The 25,621-nt window shown below is 44.8% G+C and overlaps 1 protein-coding gene across 4 annotated transcripts; it reads right to left on the minus strand.

Moving 5' to 3' along the window:
• Positions 1 to 10: 10 nt before the first annotated feature.
• Positions 11 to 25,412, minus strand: LYPLA2 (lysophospholipase 2). Of its 4 annotated transcripts, XM_081015632.1 has the most exons (11): positions 25,284 to 25,385; positions 20,457 to 20,532; positions 15,228 to 15,334; positions 11,497 to 11,528; positions 10,724 to 10,789; positions 7,818 to 7,865; positions 6,899 to 6,969; positions 5,489 to 5,562; positions 4,389 to 4,490; positions 3,991 to 4,167; positions 11 to 3,049 (listed from the first exon to the last, which is right to left on the minus strand). In XM_081015632.1, exons 3-11 carry the CDS (start codon positions 15,303 to 15,305, stop codon positions 2,999 to 3,001), a joined length of 699 nt encoding a protein of 232 aa, XP_080871758.1. In that variant the 5' UTR covers positions 15,306 to 15,334; positions 20,457 to 20,532; positions 25,284 to 25,385; the 3' UTR covers positions 11 to 2,998. The 4 variants fall into 4 exon arrangements, with proteins under 4 accessions (XP_080871758.1, XP_080871756.1, XP_080871759.1 ...); XM_081015630.1 differs by lacking the exon at positions 20,457 to 20,532 and having other exon boundaries at positions 25,284 to 25,412; XM_081015633.1 differs by lacking the exons at positions 20,457 to 20,532; positions 25,284 to 25,385 and adding an exon at positions 20,263 to 20,404.
• Positions 25,413 to 25,621: the final 209 nt, after the last annotated feature.

Consider the following 25,621-nt stretch of genomic DNA (forward strand, 5'->3'; position numbering starts at 1 on the left):
GAGGCACAGATGGTTGTGTTTGTTTAATCTCAGTGGAACACAAAAATAAAAATGATGTATGGGGAAGACAAAAGGGAAAGGGGGGTTGGGGAAGAGAATTAATTCATGTGCAGGAACATACAGAAGCCACTGTTTTGCTTTGGCTTCCATATTCTTAACATATTCCCTCCAGAGACACCCAAGACTTGCAGGCCACTTTGACAATTTGCTTTGAGAAGGATCTAGTCAAAATTGGCAGTGGCAACAGCAGCAGAGTCCAGGGCACTTCTCTGTGTAACTACTATACAGAACAATCCAATTAATGGTCCGAGAAGAGGAGAGAGCAGCAGCAGCAGCTAGGCAGCCACAAGCACAGGAGGAGCATCGCCCCTCATGTCTGCTTGCCTACGCTCACTATAGAGAAGGAAGTCAAGGCCTGGTCTGCAGATGGAGCAAAATGCAGAAGGAAAAGGACTGTCACCACAAAACTTCCTTGTGAAGGCTGAAGTGGTGGTGGGATAACATGCCTAAATACTCCCTACGTAAAAAAGCAGCATACACACGCACAAAGGTCCCTGCAGGTAGAAATCCAGCAGATGAGATGGCTAGATAAGAACCTCTGTTTGATGTGTTGCTACTTACAGGGATTTGAGTTTTACGTCAGGGAGCATTCAAGAACAGTGCACACAAAACCCACCTTGCAATTGTGAAGCTGTACAGTCCTCTACTACCTTGGGATTGTACCACTTCATTCTGCTGCATGTCCAAGACCAGCCACAGTCCTCCCAACCACTAGAACGTCCAAACCCAAAGCAGAATAGCAGAGGATGCAAACCCTCCACAGAGCAAGCAAGAGGCAGCTTTGCCATTTAAGCAGTCACTCAAATTGAGTCTAATGCAAATCAGTTTATGAAAGGATTAGTGCCTTCTGCTTCTCTGGTGATAAAAAGAGGACATACAGAATATTCCGGCCCATTACAAACAAATCTCTCCAATCATCCCTGCTGTTTCTGTGAATGTGAGCTGTTCCAGCACCAAGCCATGTAATCTGGCCCTATTTCCAGTGAGATCTGGGAAGCCCCTGTGACCTGGAGGACGACCCAGCAAGTTGCCAGCTGCTAAAAAGGAAAGACCCCCAAGTGGGAGGCGTTCCGCTTGGCAGTGAAGGCACTTTGCCTTCTAGAGAAGCCAAGTTTGGCCTCGGCCAAATGATCCCCAAGGCTGGCAAAAAGCAGATTTTGGGGGAAGCAGCGGCTGCTCAGGGCAGAGGAGGCAGCCTTGCACTGAAAGCAGGAAGAGGAGCAACATCTCCTTTGGGGCTGCCATTGTGATGCAAGCTCTAGAAGGGCAGGCCATGTATTCCTACATGGATATTTGCTGCACATAGCTGTATAAAGCACTGGAAAGTGTAGCAGAGGGCTGTCCTAGCTTTGGGGGACCCCAAGCACCCCCCTTGCTGTTGCTGCTACCAACCACCGAGGACCATACAGAGCCAGGGGAAGGAAGTGAGCAGAGAGATCCCTCACAAAGAGCAACACAGTAGGACAATGTGGGAGGCAACATTTAGCCCTTCACACAAAAAGAGGAAAGCTCCTTGAATAGACATCTTGTCCCTGGCTGTCAGTGCTGGTGTCAGCCCACGCCGGTGGATAATTTGGGTGTGGATGCTGAAGGGGTGATGGTAAGAGAACCTTGGCTGCTCAACAGCACAGCCCCCTGCCAGAAATAGGGATGAGAGCCTTCTGCTTGAGGTGAAAGGGGACAGTTACTGAAATAAAACAGACGAGAGACTTAGGGGAGAGCTTCAAAAAAATACGCCAGCCACCAGGGCTAGAAGGGAGAGAGGGGGACCGTGCTTGCCCATTCCACTAACAAGACCAGAGGGGTGGGGAGTGATAAGAGGGAGACTGCACCCCATAGACAAAAAGGCCGCTTGCAGCTACTCGATACAGACTGGATAGGAAGTGGAGGAGTGGTGCTTCTGAGAGCTGCGGTGCCCAAAAGGCTGCAGAGAGCTTGCTGCGTGTCTACCTTCTGGACAAACGTTACCCTATCTGTGTAGGTACAAAACAAGATAGACCCAATGGAGGGGACCACAGCAGAGATGATTTTGAAAGAAACAAACAAAGGAATTTTTAAAAGAACATACATTAGAAGCAATTCCTGGTGAGGTGGGGGCCCCTCCACCACATTAACGCCCCAACCGACGGTATCTCCAGCCCAAGCTGGGAGTTGTTAGCACACTGAATGGTGCATGTGGCTGACTGGGGAGGAGAAGCCCCAGGACATGCTTGGAGGATGTACAGCAACCCGTCAGCCAGCCAGACCTTCCTCCTTTCGCCTGGCAAGAGTGGATGGGATGGCAGAACAGGGATGGAATGATTGCCTGGGTGGGGCAGTTTACCTGCCTCCCCTGCCCCCAAAAGCCAAGCACTGGCAACTCGAGAGGGGGGCCCTGACCCTACCTGCACCTCTAAGGTGGTTCCACCAGGACAGACTCAGGCTCTGCATCACAGAAAAGGGGGGGCACAGGGACTGTGGGTGGGATTGTTGCAAACCCATCAGGGAGCTCAGATACCTTTGCAGATGCTCCCTGCAAATACTGTAACAGCGCAGAACACAGTCTCGTAATACCTTTGTTTTAAGCCTTTGGCTACCACCCAGTTCATTGCCACAGCAAGCATTTGTGTGGGGTTGGGGGAGGGGGGAGAGATAGCAAAGAAAGGCGGAAATCAGGTGACCAAAACTACTAAATTTGCAAGGAGGCAGCCACATGGTTCTCAGCTGTACCTTAAAACCGCTCCGTACCTTCACTCCATGTACAGGAGAGAGAGGGGCAACCCTCCCTATGCACTGGAGGGGGGCGGTGCAGGAGGAAGGGAAAGGCCAGAGAAAGGAAACCGGCTGAAGTGGAGGTGGATTGCTGTGGCTCCCCATTTGCAGCTGGGCAGGTCAAGGTTAAAGATCACAGGTGGTGACCTCTGTCTCCTCTCCCTGCAACAGTCTTGAGTAGCTTTGTTTAAATCCTGGGCAGCAGCTTCTCAATGAATTCTTTCACAGCCATCATCTCCTGCACAGAGTAAAAGGAGAAGTAGTGGTTTTTGTTTGTGCGTGTGCTCATTCTCCTCCCCTTCAAAGACATAAGAGCCTCAAACAGTTCATGTGCTCCCTTTGGGGAGTGACAAGATTCTCTGCATTGAACTGAGGGTCATAAAACAGAAAAAATTTCAAGAGCTGAAATGAGAACTGAGCTTATCAAGAGTCCAGGAGGCAGGGCGGGGGGGCTTGCCAGTTTCCTTGTTATGCTACATGAGTTGCTGCCCACACATGTACGCTGATTTTCAAGTTTCAAGCAGTCTTTTGGCTGCCACAAGAGGCGGCTGCCAAGCCAGCTGACAGCAATTTATTTCACTGCTCATATAAAATCAGAAGTCAACTGAAGCAAGTCGAGATTGAACCAAAGCCACAATTACAGTGTCATGATGGCACTTGGCTTTATCAGGAGTTGGGGGTCTGGCCCATGAAAGCTGATGCCACAATATAGTTGTCTACCTTTAAGCTTCCACAGGGCACCTGCTATTTTTAGTACTCCAGACTAACACTGTTATTTCTTTTGAATTAATCGGTTAAAAAAAATACATATCCAATTAAAGACAGCTGATTGCAGCAGTACAATATAATTAAGTGGGGATCAAAAAGAGGCTGCCTGAGACCACCAAGTCTGCAAAGCTGCCTTAGGAAACTGGATCATACAAGCCATAATAAGGGCTCATGGCAGAAGGCACTTCAAGGAGTACCTCAAAGGATGCTTTGCTTTTGGATGCCCTCCACCGAACCTGTGAAGGTCAAGGCACCAGGCATAGGACCTTCTCAGATACTCCCAGAGTAAGGCAGAGAGAGAGCATCTCAACCCTAATATCCCAGCATGCACCCTGGCTGCAACCAAGATATGGCACTCAACTAAGACTAGTCAGTCATCCTAGGAAATGGGTTTACCGGCTGCCAACTAACCTGAGGGCAGGAGCTGTGCATCATTCCTGGGTAGGTTCTGAACTGGACCCTGCTTGGAGTCACAATGCCCTTCAGTTTCTCGGCAGTGAGGGCTCCAAAGCGGACTGGGATCATGGGGTCCATCTCCCCATGGCACTGTAGGATGGGGATGTCTTTGTTCATGCTGTTATTTGCTGCCTGCAGGAGGGAGGGGGAAAAAAAACAGCAGCAGGGGAAGGAGCACCAAGCTGTGAACAACCCATTGCACTCTGGGAAATGCAGTACCTGGGCAAGCTAGTTGTGAAGGAACTGCTCTACCAGACAGGCATTTCCCAGTTGAGCAGCCATCCTGGCATGCACCAAGCCCAACCCACAGGGCCAACAGCAACACATTCAAGGGGGAGAGGGGGCTGCAATACCTGAGGAAAGGTCTTGTGCAGGGGGAGCCAGCAGCTGAGGGCCACAATGCCAGCCAGTTGGTGTGGGCACGTGAGCGCCGTGTAGAGGGACAGCGCGCCACCCTGAAGCGCAACCAAGATTAGAAAGCAGGTCAGAGCTTGCTCCAGAAAAAACCCTCTACCAATGCAAAGGCGCACACAACTCTCATCTACTGCCACCCCTGTGAACAGCCCTCCCCACCCCACCCCTTTGTAAGAGATTTCCTGGTTCTTATGGCATGACTGGTATGGGGGGGGCACACAGGTCAGTGGAGGCCACACTCCTCATGCACAGCGTCAGAAGAGCCCTCACCGCTTCCTGCCCCACTTAACTACTTGAGGAAAAAAAGACCTGGTGCAACCTAAACCTTTCAAAAATATAGAACAAATTCTGCAACTTGATTATACAAATTTCAAAGGCTTCCCTCTCTTTTTTTTTGCATGCAATGTTCAGCTTGCCAGAAGGAAACAGGGAAGTACAGTGGTACCTCGGGTTATGAACTTAATTCGTTCCGGAGGTCCATTCTTAACCCGAAACCGTTCTTAATCTGAGGTGCGCTTTCGCTAATGGGGCCTCCCGCTGCCGCCACGCGATTTCCGTTCTCATCCTGCGGCAAAGTTCTCAACCCAAGGTACTACTTCTGGGTTAGCGGAGTTTGTAACCCGAGATACCACTGTAGTAGTTAGGAGGGCAGAAGTTCCACTCCAGAAGTCTAACTCTGTCCCCACACCCATCCTTGGGTTGTAAGGTTTTACCAGACATTGCCCCAAAGCATGTGTGTTTCCCATGGCAATAAGGGTTAGAAATGTGTTTTGAATGGAAAAGTGAAAGCAGTATGACCCAGGATACCACTTAACCTCAGTACTGTTGGAACAACTGCACACATCCAAGTTGCTGCTCCAGAGGAAGCTATACCTCATCTCCCATGCTCCCCCCCCCCCCCATTAGCAAGGTGGCAGCCGCTAGTTCTCCATCTTCCCCCAGCACCAGTGCCCATGTCCTGTTCCTCATTTCCAACCCCACCGTCCACACACCGGCTTGCCATCCTGGGGATGTAGCCTGCCACACACACACCAGTCACCTGCGAAAAGCCTCCCAGGATGATACGGTTGGCTGGGATCCCATTCTTTATCTCATGTTCGATCACCGCTTTAACTGGAATGCAGAGGGAGAGAGTTCAAGGTGGCATAATATCATAGGCCTTGCATCGCAGGTACCAAATATGCTAGGTGCACAATAATTACAAAGACAAAGTCTGTTGGCACAGATCTATTTCACAAAGTTTCCTCTGCTTCAAAATGTCATGTTTTTAAAAGGAGTGTGATGTTCTTTCTGGCAAGGCCTCCGGTGGCAAAGATCAAGGGAAAAGGAGTAGAGTTTGAAAAGTGGGGGGGGGGGAGCATAAGACAATCAACGTTTGCATTGGGCTCAGCTCTCCCTCATGAAAAGTGATGCCACAAAATACATGCTAGTCTTTTAAGATGCCAGAGGACTCTTGGTTCTGCTGCAGTGGACCAACATGGCTGTTTCTCTGGAATCTGAAGCTTGCCCAAGACCTCTTCAGTGAATTCACAATTCACAGCCTTCACCACTATGTCACACCAGCTTTGGAGAGAGTTGGTGTGAAATTGCTAAAACCCAGAAACCACTCTTCTTTGGTGTTGAAATGTTTAAAAAAGCAGACAGTGCTAAGATGCCACACATTTGCAAATCAGGAATCCGCCTTGAGAGCACACATTCCCACTCTCTGGGTCTTTCCTGCTGGAGTGATTCATCTCCTCTTCTTCTCCTGCCAACATTAACAATTTGGGAATGGCTGCAAATCAGTGGTGGAGCATTTGCTTTGCATGCAGAAGATCCTAGATTCAATCCCCAGAATCTGGGTAGGGCTGGACAGACCCTTGTCAAAAAGCTGCCCATCAGCATTAGCAGCACCCAGCCAAGGGTCTGACTAGGTAAGGTAATTCCCCATGTTGCTAGCCAAGGGCTTGTTATACAGACCAATGCAAACCATGGTTACTACAACCAGCTTTCCTCATAACCATGGTTTCCACAAGTTTTGGATAGGAACTATGGCTTGCAACCACTGCACCTGCAACACAAAACTACTTAAAATTGGAAAGGGCAGGCAGGGGTAAAATCTTCTTGGAGAAGGGATAAATATGGTGTGGGAGTGGAGGATGGCTTAAGATATGCAAAACATTGTCTACAGGATGCCTCTGTTACATTTGCACTAGGAGGAAGTGTTTTAAAATGAGCCTTCCATGCATTCAGAATGTAAACATCCCAAACTGCTTCACTCGCTTTACTTTTTGCAAGAATTAGGAAGTGGGCCTTTTTGAACTGGGAATGTAAAAAAGGGCAGAGGCTCTTTATGACTCAAGGAACAGAACCCGTCTCTCTCTTTCTCTCCGGCTTTCAAATGCTGTCAGTTAGAATTTGGAGAAATGTAGACCAGCTCTAACACTACCCGTGGGCAAGCTTTTCTTACGGTTCTCAGCAGCTTTTTTAATTCCAGTTTCATCCTCAGGTGCATCAGGACTCAGGCCCATCAAATCAAACCTGGAAGAAAAAAACGCAAGTTAGCCCCTGTTCTCTGGTCCACCAGCAGCCTACATGAGGCTGGCTAAGCAAGCACATTATATGACTATATAGTGTCCTGGCAGCTTGGCTGTGCCATTCCAAACTCTTCCGTATGAAAGAATTAAAGTGATTAAGGGAGAACTCTGCTGGGAAGCTGGAGAGGTTTCTACCCAGCAGACTATCTGCTGGCTGCAGACATGCATCAATTCAGAGGCCTTCTTTCCACCAGGTCTTAAAAGGCAGCAAGCCTGCCTATGCTCCCCTGCTGTATTGTGAATATACATTAATGCCCATTGCCCAGAAAAGTAACCAGAGACACAGGAAAAGTTTGTAGAAAAATCTAGAAGCGAAACCTGTGGATGTTGAAACAATATACATTTCTTAAAAGACTGTTAAAGGGCTGTGGATCAGAACCCTAGGCAAGGCAAGCTACCTGGTAGGCAGTACCCCTCGACCTCATGGCCCAAATGTCTTATTTAAAGACTCACTCTTCGTCCTCTACAGTGTTTGCACCCCAGCCTTATAGGAGTAGCCATGGTGTGCCCCCTACAAATCATGCACCAATCTGCCCTAGCCAAAAAACACCGGCCAGCTTCCTCAGGTCCACTAAACCTTTGCACACAGCTGCTGCCTTTAATTTCCCCCCTCCCATCAGCCTCTCATCTGTATCATTCCCCATCACTCCTGGTGACTGCCACAAGCCTAGTTCTGGCTGCCATATTTCCTTATGATGTCATGCAGGCCAGAAAAAGAAGTGCCTGGGAGGCAGGAGGCCGGGGCACGTCGCTTATCTGTCAGCAATTAAATTAACATTGTTTTATACTAACCAGGATGGCATGACCATCTTCATGTTGAGGGTGACAGGGATCCTAGGCCTGCAAGCATATGAGAGGGTGGGGGGAGGGAGAGAGAAAAAGAGAGAGAGAGAAGCAGGCAATTATGCTCCAGTAGGAAGAGACAACAGGTCATGAGGCTCCTCACAAACCTAAGAAACCTCAACTCATCCAGACATAGCGGAGTTTGCAAAAACCTGCAAAGGCTGCACATTCTCTCAAATCCTGAACTTGTACACTTGTACAAGTTGAACTTGTATGTGACTCCAAAAGGTATGGGATAAACACGACTGAGTTCCAGCTATAGAACTGCTAGCTGCTTTCCCCCAAGTCCCCAACCTCAGGGTCTGCCCAGGTAGGGTTAGCTTTGCAAAGAAGCAGGTGACAAAGATCTTTACATATGCAGGTGCACACACAGCCTGCTCTGCTTGCCCTTACTTCCTTTCTAAGAAATACACACAGTCCCTCCTGGATCAGGCAGCGTTGGTGTGGTTGCCAAGCAGCCCACCCTGGGACCTGGACATTTGGGGACTGACTTGAGCATGAGCTAGGTGCTTTGGCTAGAGTTGCTGAGGAAGCAGCAGCCATCTCCTTTGGGCTGAAAAGCTCATGAGCCTGCACTCACCACAGTGGGCACAGGGCTTCGCGTGTCTGCCTGTTGCTACCAACAAAAGAGCCGGACTCAAGTAGGAGCAGTCTGCAAGTCGCTCCATTTTGTCTTAAATCTAACCCAGGTGGCGTCGCAAAAACAGACACGGCTGCTTTGCAAGGTAAGCGGGGGGTGGGGGGAGATACTGCAGGCTCAAGGCAGAACTGCATGGCTCTTCCCAGTGTTTTGACAAAAAGAATGTAGGTGAAGGCAGAAATCAGCTCTTTTGGAGCCTATTTTACTCATCCTGCCATTACCACTGCAAGTCCAGGTTCAAAGAGGCGCCTAGGAAGGGAAACTGATACCTGTTTATCATCTTGTATGGCACCCAGACACACCACTTTAGCCCCACCCCAGCTGATGCATCCCCACCTTGCTTGTCAACATGCTCTTTGTGGCAAACCTAAAGATTCCCCAGTGTAAGGGGGGGGGGCACGATGGTCCAGTTGTGGGGTATGATTATCTGTCCATGTTCCACCTGGGAGCTGCTGGGGGTGGGGACTTGGTGAAGGGAAAACCAGGTCAAACAGACTCTCAAGTTTTGTAACAAGGGCAAAATTATTTGTGAGCCCCTCTTAGTATGTGCTTGGCAGATACTATGTTTGTCCAAAGCAAGCAAACTCGTGCTAAGGGCTGAGGTGGAGAGGCAGTGTGCTTTGTGCCTCAAAGATCTTGGGCTAATTTACTGAAGGCTTTTTGAAATAAGCACCTCTGCTGGGTGGTGTGCAACACCCTGAATGGCTGACACTGGATAATCCATGCATGTTATAGGGAGCTGGAGCTTAGGGAGTTCAGGCAGAGTGTTGGGTTGGCTAGCAAGATCTACTGAGCTCCTTCCAGCCACTGTCATAGAGGCAGTAATGTTTTTGAGTACCAGTTGCTGGAAAGTGCAGGAGGGGAGAGTGCTTCTGTGTTTGGGTCCTGCTTGCAGGCTCCCCAGAGACAACAGGTTGGCCATTGTGAGACCAGGATGCTGGATCAGATGCGTCAGTGGCTTGATCCAGCAGGATCATCTTATGTTCCTCAGATTACAATATCAGCTGATTAAGGCTGACATCCTCGTGGAGAAATGGTGGCTTCTGTTAATGTTGGTCAGTCAAGAAGTTTGCACTAACTGACCTCTAGGTGTTCAACTCCCAACTGGTTTGGTCAAAAGTCAACATCGTGTCTGATGTCTATTTTTCAGATTGGGTCACCACTATGATATTAATGTACTAACCTCAATCTGTAATATTTAATATAGCTGTTTTACCATTAACACCAAATTATTGTTTTTTGTTGTGATGTTCGTGCGATTGTAGTATCTTACAGTTTAAAATCTTCAAAAAAATTGATTGAAAAAGATTAGAATATCAGGGATAATACAATGATTGGTTAATTAATGATTGGTGGGGATGGGGTTGTTTTTTTTTGCAAGGGCAGAATCTTAAGCGGGCAGCAAAAACTTAAGCCATGGCCCCTAAAAAGCTATAGGTTAAGTGCTATTCTCACTTTGAGACAGCCAGAGCTGGCGTGATCCAACAAGAAAGAGAACTGGGATGCAGCTGAGATTCTGCCTTAGCACATACATATATTTCTATTTTAAAAAGGAAAAAGTGGATGCAGGCAGGAAAAACATCACAGCCCAATTCCACTAATGGAATATATATTGTATTGTGCTTAAGGAAGCGAAGTCTCTGGCACTGGTGCAATGATGCGCCTAAGAGGAGCTCTGCTGGATCAGATCAAAGGGCTACCTACTCTAGCATACTGCTCCCTACAGTAACCAACCAGAAGCCCAGAGAAGCTCACAAAAATGACATAAGGCAACAACCTTATCCTGCCTCTCAACCTATAAGGTTCCAAATTACATGAGAGCAAAGCTGTCAGAATGCCTGCAAACTAGTTTCCATGGGTGAAGAGAATGTTTCCAGTTTGGCTAGGATTAAAACCACACACAGGCCTTAAGGGAACCTGTGTTCCGCACCTCCTCCCCATTGTTGGACTTTGGTTCCCATTAGCCCAGAGTTACCATGGCCATTGGTGAGGGATGATGAGATTGTGCTGGCTGGGGCTAATGGGAGCTGCAGTCCAGAATGACTGAAGGGCACTAGGCTGGGGATGGTGAGTGTATTTTCTGAGCTTGTAAGGGAAGCTTATTTCTGGCTGGAGGAAACTAGACTGATAAGGGGAACACACACCCCAAGCAGAGGCCTGTTTCCTGAAACATATGCAAGCCTTAATTGTAACCCAGGGCAGAGGCAACACTTACGCATGAGGGCAGATGTATTTCACATAAGGAAGCCGGATGGAGGACAGGGCCTCAGCCCAGCTGTGCCTGAAGTAGGGAAGGCAGAAAGAACATAGATCAGAACTTGCACTGCACAGCAGACAAACTAAAATGGAGAAGCAAGCATTTTCCACTGCCTGTCTCCCCCACCAAAACCCATTCTACTGGAAAGCCATGGTGGGACATTTTCATAGCTGCCAACTGTGGTTAGAAGCATTTATGCAAAGCTATGCATAAAGACGCAAGTAAATTTATATACCCTGTATGAGTAACTGCAATCCAGTAAAGTCGGTAAGTTCTCCTCCACCTGGTGCAGCATCCCAGCAGGAGAGCTCAGCAGTCAGTCCACACAGACCAGCATTCCCCAGCCTGGTGCCTTTCAGATGTCTTGGACCATAATGTCCATCATCCCTGACCAATGGCCATGCTGGAATGGGCTGATGGGAGCAGTAGTCCAAGGTTTTTGTAAGGCACCAGGTTGGAGAAGGCTTGTGTAGACATACTGAGCTAGATAGACCAATAATCTGATTTGGTATAAGGCATTTTCCTATGTGAAAATGTGTTCTGGATTGGTAAACTATTGCTTTTGTCTCAACATCTCATTCCAATCCTGCCGCTGCTCATGCTGGCTAGAATATTAACATTCAACATTTCCCAACTAGAAACAGGAGTTCTTTTGGGTCCAGGCTGCTGGAACAAAGAAGGTTTCCCCCTTCCCTTCTTGCCTCAGTTACTAACACAACCCAAACACTCACCCTGTGTCTCCAAGCCCATGTAAAAAAATGACCTGTGAAATCAAGCAGAAAATAACACATTAGGCAGCACAACAAGTGCAAAAGTGCTACCAAAGCACATCAGGAGCATCCTGTGAGACCAATTAGTTGCAAAAAAAAAAAGCACAGCAGTGAATTATGCTAAAGGGGAAAAGCAGGAAGGACCCAACCTAAAGTGAGGAGGAGAGGCTGGGAACGAAGAGCCTACACATCACCATGTGTGTGCCCCAGCTGTAATAAAAGAAGATGCCTCAACCACACCCCACGTCACTGAAAAGGGACTGCTAACACATCATGTGCCCATCTGCACCTGGAAGACAGAGGCAAACACAAGACGTAAGCTGAGCCATGCAGAGAGGCCCATCATCTAGGATTCCTAAACCTAGGAATCTAGGAACCTAGGATTCCTAAACCATAATCCAGGATTCCTAAACCTAGGCACTGTGATAAGCTCACCCCATACATGCTCACTTGACTGCTTAGATCTCCAGAACCAGCACTCTACAAATGTCACAAAACATGCATTCCACACTTGTGAGAAATCCATCCCTTAGTGTGGCAGAACTTTGGAACTCCCTGCCCACTTACAGTAGGAGGCACCTACTGTAATACTTTCAGTGCCTGGTAAAAATTTGTTCATTTCAGCAAGCCTACTCAGGCATGTAGTTGCAATTTGTGTTTTTTAAATTTACTTATCTTCTTTTATATTTTAAACTTTTTGATGTAACTTTTTAAATGTTTGCTTTCGCTGGTATTTTTAAATGAATATTATAGATTGTTTGTAAACCACTTAGAAGTCTTTTGTTTGAGTAACCATTATATAAATGTTGTTTAAAAAATATGCCCCACCCCCAATAACTTCTGGGTCAAGGTTATTGCTTTCTGTGAATTAATCCGACAGGCTGCTACCACCTCCTCTCCTAAACCTTGCCTATTTCAAGCATTTAATATTTCACCTCAAAGAAAGTATAAGCTTTCGCAGGATCACAATATCTGGCTTCCTGCGAATCTCCATTTTCAAAAAGAAGAGGTTTCTAGCCTTTATGGCTTTGAGGCCAAGTGGGTATGATCGGCAAAGTATCAAAAACCATAGATGTGGCCCAGTCTGGTTTCTAGTGGTTGAGGCTTCTGAGCCTTGTGTAACTCCTCTGCATTCCTCTGCATAATACCATATTTTTCCGTCTGTAAGATGCCCTCATGTATAAGATGCCCCCTATTTTTGGGGACTCATATTCAAGAAAATGGGGGGGGGGGGGGAGATGTATCTGTATATAAGACCCACCCTAATTTTTGACATTATTTTTAGGGAGAAAAGCCTAGTCTTATACATGGAAAAATACGGTATATTTATTTGCTGAGAATGGAAACAGTAGAAGTTGTGCAGTAAATTATGCATAATAAAGAAATATTGCACAAATTTCCAAAAAATTATACAGGTTTAAGAATTCAGCATTTCTTGCTGAAGAACAGGCAATTTATCTTACCATGGAGAATCACAGTGATATAAAGGTCCTATTTAAAAGGCAGGCTCTCCATGCAACGGAATCTGGCCTTTCGAAAATTCACACAGAAATGCTGGTGCACAGCTTCTTGCACCCCTCTGTTATCAATGTTATTCTTGACCAGAAGCCCAGATAGAGGAAACCAAACACCCGCTAGCAGAGCTGGATGTGCTTTGCTTCCCCATTTCTGTTGGCAACCACAAGTTCCAGCCTTCTTGAAGAAAAACAGAGTTGTTCATTAGAAAGGTCAGGAAAGTTAGCAATTCCAGTCCAGGTGAGAGGGTTAAAAAGCTTCCATCAACCAGCTACATGGCTACATCTCTGCAGCAGGTTACCACACTGCTAAACCCAGCAGTATTTTGGCAGTGACAGATCCACTTGCGGGCAGACAGGCCTGTTCGCACCATCAGTTACCTCAGAGTCATGTCTCCTGAGCAGCTTCAATCTCTGTTCACAAGCCAAGACTGTTCACAAGCCAAGTTAACTGAGGAGGCACACTCCGAATATTTAGACCCGAGTATTCACATCCACTCCCCACGTGTCAGACCACCAGAGACCTCTCTTGCAGAGAGGTTAGTGCAAACTAACTTCTCATGAATGTCTTCACAGGATTTACCCAATGGAAAGCTAGAGAATTGTAAAGCTTTGCTTCTGTTGCAGATCTTGATATATGGTTTGGCTGCTTACGAGCTCTGAAAAGCACGGCTTTCATTTCTAGTGGAAGAGCAAGTTCCTAGCTATTATCACTGTGGTCTTTGGGAGAGGAAATTGTGCAGTTTCCTTTCCCTTCCTGTGGCTCCAAATGGTTATGCCAGAAAACCTATTACTGTCCTAGTTCCATCTTTCATTTAACACATCCATTCTTCTCTCTTATGTCTAACCCTCACCAAAACGGCTACAAATTCTACAAACACCTCTGCCTACCCCATCTCAATCAGGACACATTACAGCGAAACTCTCAATCACACAGAGTTCTTGACAATCCGAGGGTTGTTTCACAGATTTAACACTCCCCCCCATGGAACTTGGGTGCAAAGGGGAGTTGGCTCTTTGAGAATTTAATCTCACTCCTTCCCACAGTTCTGAAACATTTAACACCCTACTCCAAATCTTCATAATCCCATCAGCCTTTTTCTCTGTCCTTTAAAAAGGAAACAGAGCCACAATAACACCTGCAAATTAATCAAGAGTCATTTGCATAATAGAACAAGGAGATGGGCTTTACAAAGTAATATTTGCTGAATTCCAGAATGCAATAATTTCTGTTGGCCAGAATGTGGCAAAATTTAGCATCTTTTGTCTGTTGGGCACATATGTTCGGAAAAGCTCAGTTACTAGTCCTCAGGAATGCAGAAAACAAACTTTTTTTTAAAAAAAAAGTGTTCTGGGGGTTGGCAGAACTAACCAGTGGTCAGAAGGGAGCACTTCCGGTGTCCCCTTGCCTCCTGACCACTCACAGCCATGCCCCGGGAGACCACTCATCTCTCTACTCTCACAGCACTGAGGAGACCAAATACTGAAAAAGAATTATATACAAATAAGCCAATCTAGGCAAAATGTGTTTGATTTATGTAATGTGTTCTCCTTGCAGAATTTAGATCTTTGTGAAGGGGAGGGCATGGTTCACACAGATAGGCAGGAAATAAAACTGCAAGGTACATCTGATGGTGCAAATGCAGGCAGAGCCAGCAACAAGGGCGAGGATTATAGGAGCTTGGGAGCCTGGTGGGTGTCAGTGTCATTTCTGCAGAAGCGCCTGGCCATGATGGCTGACCACAGCAGCCCCACATTTGCATTAAGGGGGTGGTAGAAAGCAAGCCTTGGCTATTATTTCCTTGTTAGTGCAAGAGTAGTAGCATCGAGGCCAACACAATTTGATACAGCTGGGCTAATTACCTGCCAGAGGCAGCGGTGGTGTTTTGCGCAGGTCCTACACAAACAACATTGTGCTGTTTACTGGAAAGGAACGAAACCAGGTTGATCTCTTCCCGCAGCCCTCCCCTCACCAAAGTTTCTCTCTGCACAATTCCTCTGCCACCACCCCCACCACCCCTTTCTCTCAAACAGCTTCTGAGTTAAAGGGAGGGCAGCCCCTTGACATTAGCAGCACCAAGAGGAGGGGGGTGGAGGAAAGAAATCCAGTTAATTCCCCTAATCTTTCTGGATCCCGACAGATGGCAAGCCAAGGAGAGAAACAGAGAAAGCCCTTACCGCTGCAGTCTCCCGCTCTGCCCCTGAAATGGTCACGGCATCGGCGAGGAGGGGGACAGACATGTTGTTACCGCACATACACCAATAGAGGTTTCAACAGCTCACGCCTGAAAGACACAGAGATAGAGAAACACACACACATTTATTATATGCATAGCACTTTTAATTTAAGAGCCGCTCTGCAATGCTTAATCTTGTTGGACCTTACAACTATGCGAAGAGCTAGGTCACTTTTATAACCAGGCAGGGTACAGAATCAAAAGGGGTGTGAAAGCCTCTCTTCAAATGTGTGCATGATGTACAAGTTCCCGTCCTGAAGCCCATCAGGTTTCATCTCTTTCCCTGTCCTGCCTAAGGGCTAGAAGCTTGCTCCTGGATTAAAAATGAAAACCAAGATTTTCAGAGCAAAGGTTGCAACCCAGAAACCGTGGGCTTCAGACCAGCACCCAAGACCAAAAGCCACAAACAACTAGCTCTCAAGGTGGAATATCCACCTGGAAAACCTGGATCAGCTAGTTCCAGCAGTTGACAGTGGCAAAGAGAATATTCCATCTCTAGGCAAAGCAAAAATCCAGTCTGGTTTCCAAGGAGACTTTACATTTGCTAAAAAGTTCATCTGGGAAAGTTTCCGGTAGATATGAACTAACAAAAAGAAGGCTGCATACAGGCCAGGTGCAAAAAGACTAATATACACAACGTTTAAAAGCCTTGAATACTTTAAACTCCAACCTATCTCAGGCCATGGATCTCTTCTTTAGAGCATTATTTAATATAAAACGTGAAACACAAAGAGCTGCCTGAAATGTGACCTACAAACATTCCTCTGAAGGACACATGCGAGGATTCAGATTATTAATACCTCTGAAAACATTTCTGTACCCTTTTATAGTTGTCCTCTAGTAGACACACGTCAATGAATTATAGAGTTGAGGTCTGTAACAGATTATCTAGTCAAAATCCTATCCTATACTGAAACAACCATGAGGGTTTGTCCCCTAGTATTTAATCACAAGGTACTTTCCCACAAATTAAGTATGAACCCGTTTAATGTAGAAATATAAGAATAAGAAGTGCTACATTCATAAAAGGCAAAATTCAAAACCAGGATGCAACTAGAGGAATATACCGTAGGCACAAAATAATATGTATATGTGTGTGTGAACACATTTCGAACAGGCTAAGAATTGGCTACCACATGGTAGCTGAGCTCCCACTCTGTATTTCCCAACTCTGAGGGTTTTCAAAGCAACCGTGACTTGTTTTTCAAATGCTGCTTATCTGTTATATTCAGTGATATGGTTTGATAAGGGTTCCCTGTAACATCCTGCCAAAGGCCTTGGGAGGCACAGCTTAAGGACAGAGTGGGAGTCAGTGGCTTTTACAAAACTGCAGCATAAAGACCCTGATATTAAGCCTGGGATTTCTCATCCCAGCAAACCCCTCCTGCAACCAAAAAGCTGAAGGTTTAAAAGTAGTTTTTGTTACTTCTATGCCACCAGTAAAGGACAAGGCTATTTATATAACCACTGATAACAGTGCAGGGGCATAAAGATTCAAGAGTCTGTGCTGCCTCGGCTGCTACTGGAGATGTACTGATGCAGCCAATACCATGAAAAACAAGAGCTATGCCCGATGGCTGCTCACTTGGGTGTAACTATGACCACAAAAGCCAGGAAGGTATCAAGCCATTGCCACACTGCCAGTACATCTGGAAGCCTATTATTAACCTAATCACGCAGTGCAAATCATCATACTACAGTGGTACCTCAGGTTACATACACTTCAAGTTACAGACTCCGCTAACCCAGAAATAGTGCTTCAAGTTAACAACTTTGCTTCAGGATGAGAACAGAAATCGTGCTCCAGTGGCGCAGCAGCAGCAGGAGGCCCCATTAGCTAAAGTGGTGCTTCAGGTTATGAACAGTTTCAGGTTAAGAATGGACCTCCGGAACTAATTAAGTACTTAACCCGAGGTACCACTGTATAACTCAATTGCCACCAGATCACCTAAAAGCCCACATCAGTGTTACAGCCGAAAGCAACAGCAAGTTGAATGCTATGGTTACCCACAAAAGCTTAGAGCAGAGGCTAAGAATACAATCCAGAATCTGATCTTCTATTTAAAATAAACACCAAGTTTCTAGCCTCCTGTGACTGTAGCTATGCAAAGAAACTTGCCCGAAAAAGATTAGGAAGGAAGCGGGAATGAGAATTCCAAAATGTCAGGACAAGAGTTATTATTCACTAATTACTGAACTTATCAGCCACACTCCAGTTTCTTAGCCCATGCTCCCTTGTCTTTGTTGTGAGCCCATCCCTTGCTTCCCTGAAAGTAACACAAACTACAGAGATGTTCCCCATCAACAACACCAAACACCCACACCCACCCACCCAATGGCAGCTCAGCAGACACTGGCCCATGGCAGGACATATTTAGTGGTGGTTCCCTGTTTGTGGAATGCTCTCCCTAGTGAGGTACATCTGTCTCCATCATTATTAATTTTCAGGAGGAATACTAAAACACTCCTTGTTTACCCAGGCATTTGGTGGCATGAACACTGCTCTTGGCAACCCTGAGATCACTGGAATGAATGAATGGTTTTAACTGTAACTTTTAGAATGCTTAAACTGTAACTGCTCTTAGAAGGTTTTAACTGTTTTAGAAGGGTTTTGTTTTTTAAACTGTAGATCTGTTTGCCACCCTGGGAGGGATATAAATTCAATTAATAATAATAATGATAATGATAATAATAACAATAAATGTATCCCACTTGAAGGATTTTGGCTATTAAAGCACAGAATCTTTAGAGGTCCAGCTCAAGCGGTCTTCCATCTCTATTGCAATAGGGTACCAGTTGCTTGAATAACATGAAGCAGCTGGCTCTGCTTGTTTCCCCCCCTCATCAAACAACTGTTATTTGATTATGTCACAGTGTGGTGTGGACTGGACAGGGCAGTATGCAGAGGGGTCCACAGTTATCTTTGTGAAGGGAGGATGAGAGAGAAAGGTGGACCAGATGACCCTCAAATCATTCACACCCTGATTCAAGTGCTGAGCAGCCTCACCAAGCTAGATATCAACAATACATAGGAACCAAGTCTTCTTCACATTGCTGTATTTCCTGCATCTTATTTCTTATCTGGATGAAGCTGATCTTTCATAGGTCCATCAGCTTTTTACCTCCCCACTGAAAATGCCATATTGAGCTATTGGTGCAATCAAGTTGAATGGTTCAGATAAGGCCATTTGCCAAGAGTCCAGACACAGACTGATCCACTGCATTCCACACATGAATGCGTGAACAGTAACCTGCCCACAATTTTTTTCCTTGAATGAAATTATTATTATTATTACAAAATACAATAAAATAGCTTCTACAAAAAATACAAATCAAGTAATTAGACTCTTAGCCCTTACCACCCACAGAGGACAAATAAGCACCTTGGGAGACCGACATTTCCCTATCTCTCACCCAGGGTTCTCCATCCACCATCTACCACTCCCATAAGTATACAATCTCTGGACCTTAATAAAGGCACGAGACATAAGACTCCAAAGAAAGAAGAAAAACAAAAGAGAGAAACAAAAAGAGAAAGGAACAATAAGAAGAAAGAAGGGCGGGGGGAGACAAAAGAAGAAACATTAGAGAAAGATACAAAAAGAAAACTTCTGATTTTTCACCCACAGGTTACATAAAAAAGGAAAAAAGGATTATTTCAAACATTCAGTCCATGCTAACATCCATCTTCTCCACTTTCTGTTAAACAATATTTCTTTTATGTCAAGGTGCCTCTTTTTCTCATGAAAAGTCCAAGATTGGTTCTCTAATTGTTATTGCTATTGATAAATGTCAACCATATTTTTTTCTTTTGCCATTACCTCCATTAATTCCCACCACCATTACTCCATATTGAGTGATAGTAAATTCTTCTGCCCATGTCCATTTTCATTCTTTCCAGTCTTTTTCCACAGAGAATACCATAACTTTAGCAGCATCATTTTCTTAATTCACTTCAGATTGTATGCAGAATACTTTCTCTCTACTAGAACTGAAGCAAGGCTAGGACTGAAGTTTTCTCAAAGTTTTTTTCACCCCTCAACTTCATCAATACCATATCCAGATAATTTTCAATAATAATAATAATAATAATAATAATAATAATAATTTATACCTCGCCCATCTGGCTGATTTTCCCCAGCCACTTTGGGCGGCTTCCAATCAAGTGTTAAAAACAATACAGCATTAAATATTAAAAACTTAAGATAGCCGCTTATTTCCTTCACATCTGAAGGGAGGGCGTTCCACAGGGCGGGCGCCACTACCGAGAAGGCCCTCTGTCGGGTTCCCTATAACCTCACTTTTATTTTCTCCTTCTCATCCAAATCAAGGCATGGAAGTCATTTCCACTTCAGCATCACCATCTGCTTAACTATTTCATGATCCAGTCCTCTAAACTTTTCATCAATTTAGTCTGAAGCCTCTGAGTATTCCCCTTCTCCATTTTCTCCATTAATCTCTGATCCGATCATTTGAAACTATTCAGTCATCAACTGTTGAACTACACCAACAGTCACTGGAAGATCCTAAAGTGCCTTTACCATAATGGACGTTTTTGATGTTCTGGATATTATTAGCAACTCAGTCTAGCTTAATATTTCCACCTTAAAATCACAGCTGCAACATGTCTTATCTCATATTAACTTCTAACCCACAGCTGGCAACGGCCACTTTACTTTCAGTTTTTTCAGTTGTTTAGTGGCAAGAAAAGAGAAAAAGGGTTAAAGATTTTTCACACAGAGGTTCCCCTTGTCCATTTAATCGTTATTGTCAACCATAAATCTGGAATTTTGCTCTGCCGTAGACACTCTGCCTTAGACAACAATCCATTTTCCTTTCTGTTTTCCTTAATGACGAAAGGTGTTACTTACAGATTTTCAGATTGTAGATTTTCACCAGCTGATGGAGGGAATTTTTGTTACAGTTTTCCTTGTACCAGAAGTGTTTTAAAAAGAGAGGGTGTGGGTCTTTCTTACCTGTGAAAATTGATTATGTGGAGTTTGGGCACGATGGCAACTCGTCAGTTTCCCAGCTCGTTATAACTCCCGTCCAAGCCACCAGGCATATAAAAACAGTCTCGATCAAAGCATTTGAGGTCAACTCCCAGATCACCCTTATCTGCATAATGATTAATAGTCAGACTATCTGTCTATTATCAATCACTACATACCGTAATTATCTTCTGTAAGCAGGAGTTAACAGAGAGGCAGCCAAACCGCCATTCCTCTCCCCGGAAGTCCTGTAACCTGCCCACAAATTGAGTGAGATGAGGACATACCAAGCTTGTTTATTCCATACCATCATTTTAAAGCCTACGAAAAAAAGTGACTAGACAGTACAGTATTCAAGCTTAGAATTCCATAAAGGCAAAGATCAGGGCCACAAACCTGTGCAAGGGCCATGTGTACATAAATCCACCAAAAAGCAAAGAACTTAAAGGTGCCTAATTCTATGTTGGGCGGTGACCAAAATATTTAAATTGCTATGCACATAGCATAGGTTGTTTAACTCCAACTTACATCAACTCCAGCCAGTGTGCCAAAGATCAGGTATGTTGGGATTTGAAGTCCAGTAATACCTAGAGTGTCACAGATTTCCTATCGCTACTTTATATGATCTATGAGCACAAGTTGTTGAAAAGGTTGGTGCAGAAAATAGCAGGATTCCCTCATTCAAGGCACCCTGGCTCATGTGAAAAAAGCCATGAGAAATACAATCCCTAACTGTTAAGAAATCATAATCCCTTCCTCCCCCAAATGCATACCATGGCCTTATTTATATGAAGGAGTGTAAAAGAAATGTGTCAGATAGAAAATCTGGTCATCTGTGCATTAAAAAATTAAAATCAGACACTGGAATCTTAGTACCTTGCATACATTTTCACCTCTATACAAGGTACTCATCTTGAAATTAACACTGGTACTGTAATCTAATTACCCCCCCCCCCCATTTTACACAATACAGTACTTAGGCTTGCCTCCTTTTTTTAAAAAAAGGAAAGCATACCTGCATGCAGGGCCCATTCATTCCTAGTTGAGGAACAGATGTGAAAGTCTGTCATATATAAGGACTGAGGAGAGGGGAAAACATTTTACAGAACCTCATGCTAAACCATGCTAAATCTGAATGAGCTAGGTAGTTTTCAAGAACAATGACAATTTTGCTTGAATTTAAGAGAACTCACCACTTACAGCATCATGGAAATCAGCTTCCTTATTGGAACACAGCCAGCGTAACACCATTTTTTAAAGGGATCCAGTAAACTACAGATTAATTAGGCTAACTGCTGTCTCTGCTACTGACAGAAAACCTTATTAAGGGCTAGAATTGTTAAACATATAGAGAGGAAGAATCAGCTGAGGAATTAGTATCCTGAGGAAGATTCAGCACAGCTTTTTCAAGGATAGTTCTAGCCATTTTTTGAAAATTCCTTGAGCATTAAACATGAGACCTGCCAGACATATAATTTTGTCAAAAGATTTCAGAAAATTCAAGAATACAAGACCAGCTCAAAAGCTTTTGACAAAACTTTTTATCAAGGGCTGCTAAGAAAAAAAACCCTTAGCATTCTGGTTAAAAAACAGGAAACAGACATTAGAAATAAATTGTCAGTTTTCACAATGGTGGGAAGCAAACTAAACTCCCTCAGTTCTGAATTGAGAATGGTGTTATTTCACCTATTCATAAATTATATGGAGCTGTATGTAGGAAACAATGAGGTAGCAGTAGAAGATAAAGCAATTTTCAGACAGGATGGAAGAATCCCAAGGAAAGAGACCGAAAATAAAACAGCCATTACATATATAGAAAACTGTGGTGCACCTACTATTAGAATACTAGGTTACCAGTTGCTCTGCCTCAAAAGGGATATTGTAGAAAAAGACAGAGTAAGGGGAAACAGAATATTATCAGAACTTAGGATCCCAATGAAGTCAAGCAGCAGCAAGCTCAGGATATAGGAGAGGATTACGTTGGGCATGCAACTCTTAAATTTACAAAGTGCACTACCAAATATTGACCACTAATTTTGAAGGTTTTTTTTAAGTGTTTAAACAAATTCTCAGGAGGATAAATCTACTGGCCAATAACCCTGGAACAGTTGGAATATCCATGTTCAGAGGTAGCATACTACAGAATATCAGCTGCTGTGGACAAACAACAGGGGATGGCTCTCATCATACCCTGCTCATGATTTTCATTTAGAGGCATCTGGCTAGCCACAGCTGGAAAAGAAAGCCAGACTAAAGAGACTTTCTGCAAGGCAATTCTATGCTCTTATGACCAGCACTTCTTTAGGAAAATGGACTGGGGAAAATGAACATTCCTTGTCCATATCTGAGTGATGGGGCAAGAGAAACAAGCTATTCAAATGGCAAATGGAATTTCATTTGTGTTCTCTGCTCATTCTCTAGTAACAAAGAGAAGTCATGCAATATTAATAATAATGCTTGTTCAGTAATAACAGCACTCTCAGAGCTAAGTACATTGCTAACAAAATCAGTCCCAACATGCTCCCAAAATACATGACATGAGTGAGTCCAAAAGCAACAGTAGCATAAAACTTTTATTAGGACCAACTAAAACACTACAAAAGAGTGAGTTTCAAACAATTTGAAAGGTTGCTCACTACTTGGTAGTGTTTGAGGTGGCCCTAATAAAGGTGTTATGACACTGCTTCTGGAATTTTTTCTAGAAGACCTAAAAGACCTAACAACTACTTGTAATTGTTGTTTACTGGTTCAAAGAAGTCTCTCCCTAGTGCCTCCTGAACAGGATGCCATAAGTAGATGGTTGCTTGGAAAGAGAAGCCAACTCTTTAAGAACTATTTCACACAAATATGTTGTTCTTTGCCTGATATCAATTCCTATGCTATAGTAAAAAAAGATACTTCATTTCTTATAGGACACATAGCCCAACAAGCTGGAAATGGTTTATCAAACCTCCATGCTACAATATGGAGCATTTTACATGCCTGAGATGTATGGGGAAAGGGACTATACGTACTAAGAATAAATCTTCTTCCCTTCAAACCTTTCCCACACATTCTATTTATTGCTGTGGTGCTTTCAACCTTTGCAAATGGACCTGAGTACTTTACACAACATGAAATAAACTGATAGGATTTGCTACTGCCAGAAGTAGTGATTGATGGCCAACTGAGATGGTATTTAAAAAGGATCAGACAAACGCATGGAAGGACAAGATTAACAGAAACTTTTAGCCACAAAAGTTCAGCAAAGCCTCCATTTTTAAAGAGAGTATAACTGAGCATCAGATAATTGGAAAGGCAAAAGGCTAAGGTTCTTGCTTTCATGCTCTATCTTGAAGCATTTAGTTGGCTGAAGACAGCATGAGTAGTGGGCTCCTAGTCAGATCTAGCAATGTGACTTGTGTGTACTGTAATGAAGAACACTGTGCTGTGCATCTTCAGCCAAAACCACAACTCATCAGCTTGATTCCATTATAACTTGCTCTGGAAACTCTGGCCTTGCTGAATCAATTAACTTACAAATCACTCGATGTGTTTTTCACAAACTGAGTTTTTGTGTAAGTCAAATTATAACTTCTGGCATGCTGACTGCAATCTTAGGCAATCTTGGAATGCCAAGGAAACATGGTTAGATCAGTCTGTAGGTTAACTAAGGTTTAAGGCATTCAAACTTGTGGTCAACTTACAACTAACAAAGTTATTTCTTCCTAACAAATGTATGTGTGTGTCTCTCCCACTTTAAATATTAAAGAACCCAGTCCATGAGAGACACCCATTTTCTATTGATGTGTGATGGCAAAAGTTCCAATGTAATCTACAGTTATTACACAATACAACATTGTAGTAAAGGCTATTTTGTTTCAACAAGCCTTTGAGTTCAGGTGAATCATATTCTTTTAGTTATCAAAGTTACGTTTTTATGCTGCTTAGTTTATTATTATTTCATACTGTTTTATTATGATACTTGCAATCCACTTTGGACATTATTATACAATGGAAAAAAGACAATATATGCTTTTAATAATGAATGTGTTGTCCACCTTTGTTCTAGGAATAAGGTAGAAGATAGAAACTGAGTGCATATCAGCTATTATTTGCAAGGGTACCTACAATATATGCAAAGGTTGTAAGCAGTTAAAGGTACTCAGGTCACTGCTCACAATAAAAATACAGTTTGCATGAGATACTGCAGCATGCAATTAACTTCTCTCCTATGATTTGGCACAGCTTTGGTTCTTATCGTTTCAGAAAGCGTCCCACCCAGATTCCCCGCCCCCCATTCATCTGCACACACACATTCTACCCACGACCGCTTGCATCTTCCTGCCCACACTCATTCCCCCTCCTCATCCCCTGTCCTCTTAGGATAAGCCCATGCCAAGGAAGAGAAAGGTGGGCAGCTCCTGTACATCAAAGGCAAATGTAAATGTAAACTGGGAAGAGATGAGAAAAAATATGCACCTGCCAGGACACCTTTAAAAACACACACACACACACACACACACACACACACACACACTCAGAATGACAGGGAGTCCTGGCAGGTGCATATTTTTCTCTCATCTCTTCCATTGTACTGTATCTGGTCCATGCTAGCACCTCCTCGTGCTCCTAACCCTCCATCACTGACCTCTTCCCACCTGTAACCCCTGGACACCCCCCCCCAAAAAAATCCAGCACCTCAAACCCTCTTCCACTTTCTCAGCTTCCTTTCCCTCCTCGCGAGTGTCACCTCCTGGCCACACCCTCCCTGCAGCCCGCCTCACCCTCTGCCTCCCTCCAGCCCACGCCCCCTCCGCTCCCACCCGCGCTCTCCCCCAACCCTTTACCTCACCGACCTGGGCCCCTTCGCGTGCCCCCCCCCCCCCACTTCTACCAACAGTCCGCCGCTCACGCAGAGACCGGCCCACCCTCCTCCTCTCTCTCCCCATACAGAAGCCCCCCTCCGCGAAGAGACCCTCCCCTCGAGAACGGTCCCGATTCTAATTGCTCCCCTCCCCCCTCACCTCTTTCCTCTTGTCTCTTTCTACCCGGCTTCCAACTGAAGAGGATTCAGTCAGTTCTCGAGCTCACCAGACGGCTCCGGAACTTCCGCCGCCGCCGCCAGCGCGCGCGAGGTGGGCGGGTCCGCCCTAGCTTCGGCCCCGCCGGAAGTGTCGCGCGCCGCTCTATCCCGCTGGAAAGAACGGAGTCCGGAAGAGGAGCCTCGAGGGGCGCAGCCATCTTGGTTGGCGGAATTAACGACCCGCGGGGTTCTTGGTGCCGGTGTCATAAATTAAATGGCTCAGGATTTTCATATGGCTTTTTGCTGTTATTACAGTGGTACCTCGGGTTACATACGCTT

The sequence above is a fragment of the Podarcis pityusensis genome (genome assembly GCF_964106645.2).
Source record: "Podarcis pityusensis genome assembly, chromosome: 8".
Classification (NCBI taxonomy): Eukaryota; Metazoa; Chordata; class Lepidosauria; order Squamata; family Lacertidae; genus Podarcis; species Podarcis pityusensis.